Below are 10,481 nucleotides of genomic sequence, written 5' to 3' on the forward strand. Positions count from 1 at the left end.
GACAAATTCATCAGATTAAGAGAGCAGCTGCTAAAATGCCATTAAAAAGCAGCAAACAGATATTTAAAGCTGCTGGTGCCTCTGGAGTCCCACCAACCTCAAGGTGTAGGATCCGCCAGAGGCTTGCAGTCGTGCATAAACCAACCATTCAGCAGCCTTAACCAATGCTCACAAGCAGAAACAGTTGCAGTGGGCCCAGAAATACATGAAGACTCATTTTTGAACAGTCTTGTTGACTGATGAATGCAGTGTAACCCTGGATGGTCCAGATGGAGTAGTGGATGGTTGGTGGATGGCCACCATGTCCCAACAAGGCTGTGATTTCAGAAAGGAGGGGGCAGAATCATGTTCTGGGCCAGATTCTTGAGGATAGAGCAGGCAGGCCCTTTTAGGATCCCTGAAGGTGTGAAAATGATCTCGGCAAAGTATATAGAGTTTCTGACTGACCACTTTCTTCTATGGTACAAAAAGAACTGTGCCTTCTGTAGCAAAATGATCTTTATGCATGATAATGCATCATCTCATGCTGCAAAGAATACCCCTCATTGGCTGCTATGGGCATAAAAGGAGAGAAACTCATGGTGTGGCCCCCATCCTTCCCTGACCTCAACCCTGTTGAGAACCTTTGGAGCATCCTCAAGCTAAAGATCTATGAGGGTGGGAGGCAGTTGACATCAAAACAGCAGCTCTGGGAGGATATTCTGACATCCTGCAAAGAAATTAAAGCACTAACTCGCCAAAAACTCACAAATTCAATGAATGCAAGAATAGTGAATGTGATATCAAAGAAGGTCTATGTTAATATGGAACTTGGCCTGTTAAGATGTTTTTGATTGAAATAGCTTTTGATTTCAGTAAATATGACCTCCTAATGCTGCAAATTCAATAAATAAACATTTTCAGTTCTTTACAACCTAGAAGAAGTTTTAAAACTTTGTTGTGCTTAATAATGTGGAACGGAGCATTCTGAGGTTTTATTTGGAAAAATTACTGTTATCATTATGAAGTTTGTTCAAAAACATTTGAATTATGCTCTAACGGCTTATGACTTGAAAAATATTCTGTGATTTGCATTAATATTTAGAAAAATAAGAGAAAAATATCATTCGCATATTAATGTGGAACACTGTATACATACTAGGTAAAAAAAAACAAGTAGAGACTGGTTAAAGATATATTGAAGGTACAGTCATGAATGAAAGTATTGGCAGTGTCACCCCTGTATTTCTTCCAGAAAATACATAATTTCTCCCAGAAATTGTTTTAATTACAAATTTTTTTTGTATACACGTTTATTTCCTTTATGTGCATTGGAACAACTCACAAATGCAGAAGAAAAAAGCCCAAATTGACATAATTTTACACAAAACTCAAAAAATGGGCCGGACAAAATTATTAGCACCCTCAATTTAATATTTGGTTGCACACCCTTGGGAAAAATCACTAAAACCAATGGCTTTTTATAACCATTAACAAGCTTCTTACACCTCCTCAGGAATATAGGAAATTTCCTTCATATAAATAACTTGTGAAAAAATCTGTCTGTCACTATTGTACGTACTCGTGAGACTTTGGGCTGCAGCCTGTTTTAAAATGTGATCAGCACACCCAGGATTTCTGACTTAAACCTTTGGTTTATTTTTAACGTGGCGAATATTTATGGCATAACTCTAAACTTTTATATTATGTTGTATAAACTGTTACGGACCAGATATATTTGCATATTAACGTATCGCTACGACTAAAAATATTTCTACATGTTTTCCATCAGCTGAGGATCTGTACCCACTGTGGTTAACATAATTAAGATGTAGTTATTTCTTTAAAAAGCACTTTCAACTGAAATAAAGCAGTTTCCTGCTTATTCCCACTGATTTCTGTCATTCATCCTTTCTACAACTCAGCTGGACCAGCAGACTCACGCTGCATGAGATTTCATTTTTTTGCAGCCTGCCCATCAAATGAGGAGACGCATAACCTTGGAAACGCAAACCATTTTGTTGTTTTGCGTACTGAACCGTACAAACTGTACCCAAACAAACCTGACCACCTGATGGAAACGAAGCTAAAGTCTCTTTTGTAGCAGATCTCAGATATCACAGATGCAGTTTCTCAGCAGTGTCAGTTCTCTCATTAACCATCAAGTCAGCACCAATTCTGAGAGATCTGCCACATGTTTAGGAAGTTTAACCTTTATTGTCTGCATGGATCTTTAAGTGGTTGTCCAAAGAACTTTTTTTGGTGAATGATCTTCCACAGGTACCACAGGTGTATGGCTTTGTACCACTGTGAGTACGAATGTGCAGAGTCAAATCATATTTTGTACAGAAACTTTTCCTGCATGTGCTGCAGGAGTAAGGCTTCTCACCTGTGTGTCTTCTCATGTGGATTGTCAAATCACCTTCATTTCTGAAAGATTTGTTGCACATTGTGCAGGTATGTGGTTTTTCACCTGTATGGATTTTTAAGTGCTTATCCAAACTAGATTTCAGTGTGAATGATCTTCCACAGGTACCACAGGTGTGCGGCTTTATACCTATGTGAGTAAGAATGTGCATATTCAAATTTGATTTCTGACCAAATCTTTTTCCACAGGTGCTGCAGGAGTGAGGCTTCTCACCTGTGTGTACTCTCATGTGGGCTGTCAATTTACCTTTAATTCTGAAAGATTTGTTGCACATTGTGCAGGTATGTGGTTTTTCACCTGTATGGATTGTTAAGTGCCTATCCAAACCAGATTTCACTGTGAATGATTTTCCACAGGTACCACAGGTGTGTGGCTTTGTACCTGTGTGAGTAAGAATGTGATTTTTAAAAGCTGAAATCTCATAGAATCTTCTTCCACAGGTGCTGCAGGAGTGAGGCTTCTCACCTGTGTGTGTTCTCATGTGGGCTGTCAATTTACCTTTTTCTCTGAAAGATTTGTTGCACATTGTGCAGGTATGTGGTTTTTCACCTGTATGGATCTTTAAGTGCTGGTCCAAATGACATTTCTGTGTGAAAGATGCCCCACAGGTACCACAGGTGTGTGGCTTTGTACCTGTGTGAATAAGAATGTGCAGATTCAATTGACATTTCTCACAGAATCTTTTTCCACAGGTGCTGCAGGAGAAAGGCTTTTCATCTGTGTGAGTGAGAATGTGCCGAATCAAACTATATTTCTTAAAAAATTCTTTTCCACAGGTGCTGCAGGAGTAAGGCTTCTCACCTGTGTGTGTCATCATGTGTTGTTTCAAACTCTGTTTATAATTAAACCCTTTTCCACATACTTCACATGAAAACAGCCTCTCTTCTGTGTGTTTTCTGTCTCGCTCTTGTCTTTGTTTTGATTTTCCAGTTATCTCTGAGTCTTTCTGCTTGTTCTCTTTGGGATCTTGATTCTCAGCAACATGAGAGTTGTGAGAAAGGAGCTGGTGTTCATGTGGTCCATCTTCTCTGTGCTCACTTTCCTCCTGAGTAGGAGTCATTATCAACATGTCCGTCTCCTCCGGTTTGAGCTGCTCTTCCTCCTGCTCCCTTTTCATCTGTGGAGGCTCTGGCTCCTCCTGGTCCAGACTGGACTTCCTCTCCTGGTGACAGAGCTGCAGCTCAACCTCATCCTCCTCCTCCTTCCACACATGTTGCTGTGGGACTTCTAGAGATACAAAAACAAAACAAAGTCAGGGGGAGGAAAAACACAGTACCAGTATGTATTGTGCAACTAATTGTTAGAGCTTTAAGGGTCTTAAGTAAGTTTAGATGTTATCACATAGACTGGGGTTCAGTGGCTGCTGAGGCTCAAACCCACAACCTTCAGATTGCAAGATGTCCCACATCACGTTACTATACATATAACATGAAGATGTTTGGAAAAATTCCAGAAGACTAATTTGTACAAATATGGCCTCTGTAATATGCTGCTTTTTTTTAACACAGAAACAAAAATGGTGGAAATTCTGTTTATGATATGGCATGGGGCCATAAGGATTTTTTCCTAATCCTAGGTTAAACCTGCTAAGGGGGCTGAATTTTTGAAAACTTATAGGGGCGTCATTTAGCCAGTAGGCCACACTCAACTACAAATGAACATCAATTATCTCAGCATGTCATTGGGAATTATTCTGCCAAGTTTCAGTGATCTACAAGTGTTAGAAGTATTTGAAAATTTTACTTCCTTTGACAAACAAAATATCACTATGGCCAAGCCTTTTGATGTAGATCAGGGGTCCTCAATTCATTTTTCTTGGGGGCCAACATTTTTCAAGGACAGAAAGCTGAGGGCCAGACATGATTTCTTGAATGTTTATATATATATATACAACCTCACACAGAGTATGGCTTAATTAGCTACTTTAGATAAAGGATTTATTTGCAAGTAATCTAAACAGGTCAGTCATAAATATACTGTCCTTGTATCAGGTGGCATTTTTTTTTTTTTTTTTGCATTTTTAACGTTTTTAAGACCCACTGATACTACATTTACAAGACTGGAATATTCATTAAAAACATTCATTCAGAATGTCTGTTTATGGCTTAAAATGGCAACCTGTTGTCCACTATATCTGATCAGACCCTGAGATTATTTCACCCAACCTAGGATGAGTGCAGAGTCCAGAAAGAGAGTCCTCACCTCACCTGAGTGAAAACTTGACTTACAAGCACGTCTGAGCCACAACAGTCGCTCTTCTGCATGTCCGTTCTCTCTCAGTCCCCCTGACATCCCTGCACGTGTCATGAAGTGGCACACCTTCATGTGTAATTTATATGTGTGAGTGCTGCACTAAGACCAAAAATGCCGATCTCACATGTCATAGGACAGCATGTGTCCAGGTTACGCAGGGAAAGTGTTTGCTATCCTGAGAGCAGCTGTTTTAATCCCCCACAGGGATAGAAGTTTGGTGTTACAAGGCAGAAACCTCTGAGTTTCGTTAAGGTCTGCAATGTAGAAAACTAGTCAGAGGTGCGGGAAGGGCTGGACTCAATGACAGTCTGTGCAGCTGCGCACGGTGGAACTATTATCAAGTCCATGAAATTTGTCTCAGATGCAAGGATGTATACCAGAACAAAAAGGCGACTTTTTTGTATATCACCCTGTAGAGACCGCGCCCTCTGACAAAAAGTAACAGATTTTTAGACATAAGTCCACTTCTTGAGGCCTTCCTGACACAAATTTGATGTAAATGTCTTCAAAGGACTTTAGACAGCTGCTTGCCCTATCAGCCTTCACACTCCCTGTCCCCACTTGGGGGCGCTATGACTGAAAAAAATTATAACAAGATGAATGTGTGCAGACATGGAACCAAGGTATGTGGTTTTGCACCTCTATTGACTTTTAAGTGACTATCCAAATTAAATTTTTGTGTGAATGATCTTCCACAGGTACCACAGGTGTACAGCTTTGTACCTGTGTGAGTATGAATGTGAAAATTCAAAGCTGATGTGTCAGTCTCCTCCGGTTTGAGCTGCTCTTCCTCCTGCTCCTCTTTCATCTGTGGAGGCTCTGGCTCCTCCTGGTCCAGACTGGACTTCCTCTCCTGGTGACAGAGCTGCAGCTCAACCTCCTCCTCCTTACACACATGTTGCTGTGGGACGTCTGGAGATACAAAAACAAAACAAAGTCAGGGGGAGGAAACATGTTATTAGTGCCAGTATACAACTGTTTGTTCAGCCAAAATGTTTTACCTATTCAACACCACATGATATCAATGACAGCAGTCCAGGCGACATCTACGTAACGATATCTATGACAATAGCTGTGTCTGAAATAACAATAAATTCACTATAAAGTGAATAAACCATTTTGTAGAGGTGTCCAAAAAATTCAAAACTCCTTTTTGTTAACTGAAACTAAATAAAAACTATGTAAAACTAACTAAAACTACATAGTGTGCTTATAAAACTAAGTAAAATAAAGTAAAAATAGAGACAAAACATCTGTAGTTTTAGTCTTTGACACAACCTTACTGACTGGCACCTACACCCAATTCTGGGCATGAAAAATGTCCTGGTTTGATTGGTTAAGACTTCAAACAGTGGTAGTTTTACTATTGGGATTGTATTCAAACATAATCTACATTGGCTTTATTGTCGCTTGTCACTTGCCCAGCAATATTTACCATCATGCATTGCGGTTGCTACTCTCAAACATGACGGACGAACAAGAGGAGCATAGATACAATATCAAAACCTTTTTTAGGCTTTTTTGTTTGATTGGTGTTAACCAAAGTATATAATCTGTAAAATATTTTAAGGATTCAAAACATTCCTACATCAGCGTTAATTTCATCAACTAAAACTATGACTAAAACTATTCATCGACAGCCCTTTTTTCCATGACAAAAACTAGACTAAAACTAACAAAAATAGATCTGTGATGACTAAAACTGACCCAAACTAGACTAAAATGTAATTTAGTTTTCGTCGAACATTCAAAATCTGTGATATTTCTCCACTGTGGGTAAATCTGTCGAAATGCAATGCATCTGTAGCGCTTCTGCCTCTCAGCTGTAGAAAGCAGGAACCCCAGGTTTGGCAGGGTGCAGAGAACACACTACCATGATTTAGTACCAAATTTAGGCAAGAAAATAAATGCTTGGACTAAGAGTAAAGACTAAAATGTTTTGAGTTTTCGTCAACTAAAACTAAAAAGGGTAGAAATTACTAAAATGGGACTAAAATTAAAATGCATTTCTTTTAAAGACTAAAATTAAAATTAAAAACAGCTGCCAAAATTAACACTGTACTGCACTGCTTTAAAAAAAATTCTTATATCTGTCCAGAAAAAATTGTAAGTATTAGCAGTAAGCCCATCTGAGCCAAGAGACTTGTTAGATGCTAATTTTGGGATGATGTTATCTAATTCGTGGATTGTTAAATCAGCCTCACAAATTTCTCTGAAAACAGCATCAGTTGTAATGGAGTTTTATTTTTATTTTTTAAAGTTTGAAGATTCAGCGAGTACGCAGATGAATAAAGCCTATTGTAGAAGGTAAAAGCTTCCTTCTCATTGATCTTTTGGTCGTTGGATTCTACTACTCCATCAATTGAATGGGGCATATTGTGCAAAAGTAATTATTTTCAAGCTTTTCCAACAACAAAAAAAAAAGTGCCCCTGCCTGTCCACAATCTCCTCAAGTACCAGAATAACGGATATTTCTCTTATTTTCAAATTTGCAAACTCCCTAAAAAGGAGGTCAGTGCCGTTAAGTTTCACTGGGCCAGCCAAGTTTGCTGAGGAGAGAAACTGACTTTTCATTTATTCTTTGTTAACTATTATCAATAATAATTTAAAAAAATGGTACAGCTGATAAGGAAGATTACATTGACTTGCTAGTGGTTAATAAATAAATATTTAGTGCAAATTATTCGCACGAAAAAAGTCCCCTCTTATGTGCAAAGACTTTTAGGAACTGGAGGAGGCCATAGAAGTGTCTGAAATTATTTTTGTGTTTTGCGGTTGAGTACACTTTATGCTGCTCACTATCTAGAGGTTAGGGAGTAGGGATTGAGTGTGTGGTGGTGGAGGCTGGCTTGGCCACAGTTTTAAAAACTGGTGGATGATTCATCCATTCCCCTTTCAACAGAAGATTTAAGCTAACCATAGCCCATTCCGACCAGTGTTGCCAACTCCTCAGTAAGGAAAGTAGCTGTTGGCTGTCCTAAAAGTCACCAGAAGTCACAAAATGACGTCATCACCTAATTTGCATAATCATGGGTATGCATATAATTAGGGGTGGGTAAAAATATCGATTAATCGATGCATCACAATATTTCCCCCCTCAATTCAGTATCGATTCAGCAAATCCTCTGTGTTAAAAATCTCAACTCTTCAATCTCACTGAGATAATCATGGCAGAGCAGGGAGGAGGAGCCTCAAGAGGTTATTTAAGAGATGGGTGTGGTTATCGGCCTCCCTTTGTCCTTGAGCCTGCTCTGTCCATGCTGCCACAGCATATAAGTAAGTTTGTTTGTTGAATTATTCCACTTTTTCCTTTGTTTACCAAATAAGTGCATCCTTTTAATTATGTTTGTCACTTTCACCAAAGGTAGAAGTTTGTTTGACCAGTGAAACCACAAAGAAGACCTAGAGATTTAGAATTGTTTGTCTACTTTAAAGGACACATGAGTGTTCAAAGAGGATAGTTTATTTTGACACAATGCAGTAATTTATGTTTAAGAGGAAGCTGAAGCAATTCCTCACTCCTTGTGTAACATATTGGATGCATAAATTAATGTAAGTTGATCCCTGTTAGCTTTAATTTAATCATGAAATGTGCGTGGCAATGTTTTGATTTGTCATATCTGTTTTGTACAGAAAATCATCCATCCTTTCATCTTCATCTTCAATAAATGGTTAATCTGATTTCTGGATCCATGTGTTTAAATGTGCACCCCACCTAAAGGTTCGATGAGCTAGCATCAGTTGAAATTCAACTGGCCTCTACTAATTCAATTTAGTGACAGTTTTTACACTCTGAAGCAATTCACCTCCTGGCCAGTGGGGGTCACTGTGTGTGTGATTCACGTTGCATGGACGGAGGCCACACTCGACCAAACAACAACCAACCATAACCATGTTATGTGAGGTTTATCACAATTTCCAAGAGGGAAGAAATATTATTAAAGTTTACGTGCACTTTTCTTTTTCAGTGTTTATACAGAACTGGCATATTTGTTACTTTTGTACTCTTTATGCACAAATAAGTTATTATTGTGCAAATTTTTATTTTCAGATGTTTTATTGCTAAAAAATGTGAGGTGACCTACCACATATGTTCACATGGGCATGAAAATAATTATTAAAAATTGTCAACAGGTCATTTGTGTATTTCTACTTCTTACTGAATCAACATCAAAGCATTTAAATCAATATCGAATCGATATCGAATTGAATCGCAACCTAAAGAATTGAAATCAAATTGAATCATGAGGTTCTTAGCAATACCCAGCCCTACATATAATAGACGCTGTAGGAGAGAGGGAAAATGTCATGAGAGACACAAAAACTGAGTAAAAAGATCTTTAAGTTGTATAGAGCTACATAGAAATTTCCTTCTGTCGATTCTTGTTTTTATACCATCACAGTTCCAGTCCTCCTCCCTTATCTGGGCTTGGGACTGGCAAAAATGACTCGAGAGATACTCTGGCAGTGTAACTTTGATTTTTATTTTTAGTTTATTAATTTATTAATTATTCTATTTTTCTTAGAAGTTTAGTTTTCTTACTTTTGGTTTAGTTTTAAGCCTTATGGTCCACTTACAAGCCTACATCAAATTCCAGTGAAACATTAACATTTTTAACCATAACATTTATAAATATTTTTTGTTTAAAGTCTTCATCAACAACTTTAAATCGACCAAAAAGAGACAATAGAAAAAAACTGTTAAGGCACCTTCACAGAGCGGTTAATTTACAGTCTGACATGGGGGCGTGAGCATCTCCTGCTCCTGTTGCCTGTGAGTGCCTTGGGACGGGGAGGGGCCCACGGAGGGAAGCTACAGCCTTACATGCTTTAACGTCGGAGTCTTCAAAAGTCTCCAGTAACACCAGAGAAAGTCGCTAGATTTGTCGCCAGTCGCTTTTTTGAAAAAGAGTCGCTAGAGGGGTCTGAAAACTCGCTAAATATAGCGACAAAGTCGCTAAGTTGGCAACACTGATTCCGACTCAATCTACAAATATCAGTTATTGCTTGTTTATTTAACATATGAGACCCATGTTTCGTCTTAAAAGCAGCATCTCTGAGCACAAATACAAAGCTAAAATCGTATTTGCTCACCTATTCTGTGTAAGAGGATGTGAGGGTTCCAGTAGATACCCAGCATTCTACGGTTCATACGGTCGATCTCTGCCTCGCTCTCGACGGCAGCTCTTGTAGCATCGTCACATATTTCCTCAGCTGCAGCAGCTGGCCACTCGTTGACATCGCTAAACCTCTCCAAAGATAACATTCTTGATCTTTACTCCGCTGTAAGCTTCCTCGGTGTTGTCAATAGACTATTTAAGCGGCGCGTTTCCTGTTTCTTCTTCCTCTCCTGAATTCCCGGCAGATCAGACTCAACCAAGGCGCACTGCTGCCCTCTACAGTAGTGAGGGAGAATCCGGCTCTTTTCAGTGGTCCGGATCATTTGGCGCAGTTCAGTAAAAAGTGTCTGCCCATTCGGCTCCCAAACGGCCCTTTATTCGAGGACTTCATTTGACCTGCCAATTTTAGTAATATCATAACATATGGTCAGTGGTGGAGATTAACTAAATACATTCACTCAAATTACTGTAATTGAGTAGCTTTTTTGTGTACTTGACTTTTTTGAGTAGTTTTTAAAATCACTACTTTTACTTTTACTTAAGTATATTTTGAGTGATCATGCTCAAGTTCAAAATATTTGCAGATGAAAAATTCAAGAGAAAAAAATATTGCTGTATTTTGGGAATGTTTCTTTTAAATTTTCATTTTATATTTCTTTAATAAACTCCCGACAGCTATTAAAACGACTCCAAAGACAGAT

At 38.6% G+C, this 10,481-nt stretch overlaps 1 protein-coding gene across 2 annotated transcripts; it reads right to left on the reverse strand.

Moving 5' to 3' along the window:
- Positions 1-1,394: 1,394 nt before the first annotated feature.
- On the reverse strand, positions 1,395-9,981 carry LOC121528644 (gastrula zinc finger protein XlCGF57.1-like). Of its 2 annotated transcripts, none has more exons than XM_041816174.1 (3): positions 9,755-9,981; positions 5,538-5,572; positions 1,395-3,593 (listed from the first exon to the last, which is right to left on the reverse strand). In XM_041816174.1, the coding sequence occupies exons 1-3, from the start codon at positions 9,924-9,926 to the stop codon at positions 2,187-2,189; spliced, it is 1,614 nt and encodes a 537-aa protein (XP_041672108.1). In that variant the 5' UTR covers positions 9,927-9,981; the 3' UTR covers positions 1,395-2,186. The 2 variants fall into 2 exon arrangements, with proteins under 2 accessions (XP_041672108.1, XP_041672107.1); XM_041816173.1 differs by having other exon boundaries at positions 1,395-3,634; positions 5,384-5,572.
- Between the last annotated feature and the right edge of the window lie 500 nt (positions 9,982-10,481).

This window comes from Cheilinus undulatus, linkage group 20 (assembly GCF_018320785.1).
Source record: "Cheilinus undulatus linkage group 20, ASM1832078v1, whole genome shotgun sequence".
NCBI lineage: Eukaryota > Metazoa > Chordata > Actinopteri > Labriformes > Labridae > Cheilinus > Cheilinus undulatus.

Bases quoted from the DNA above. Each gene is read 5' to 3' on its own strand.
- LOC121528644 (XM_041816173.1), bottom strand. From the start codon at position 9,926: ATGTTATCTTTGGAGAGGTTTAGCGATGTCAACGAGTGGCCAGCTGCT. The intron at 5,573-9,754 runs GTGAGCAAATAC...TTGTATCTCCAG, and splicing joins CATCCTCTTACACAGAATAG to ACGTCCCACAGCAACATGTG. The intron at 3,635-5,383 runs GTACAAAGCTGT...TTGTATCTCTAG, and splicing joins TCACATTCATACTCACACAG to AAGTCCCACAGCAACATGTG.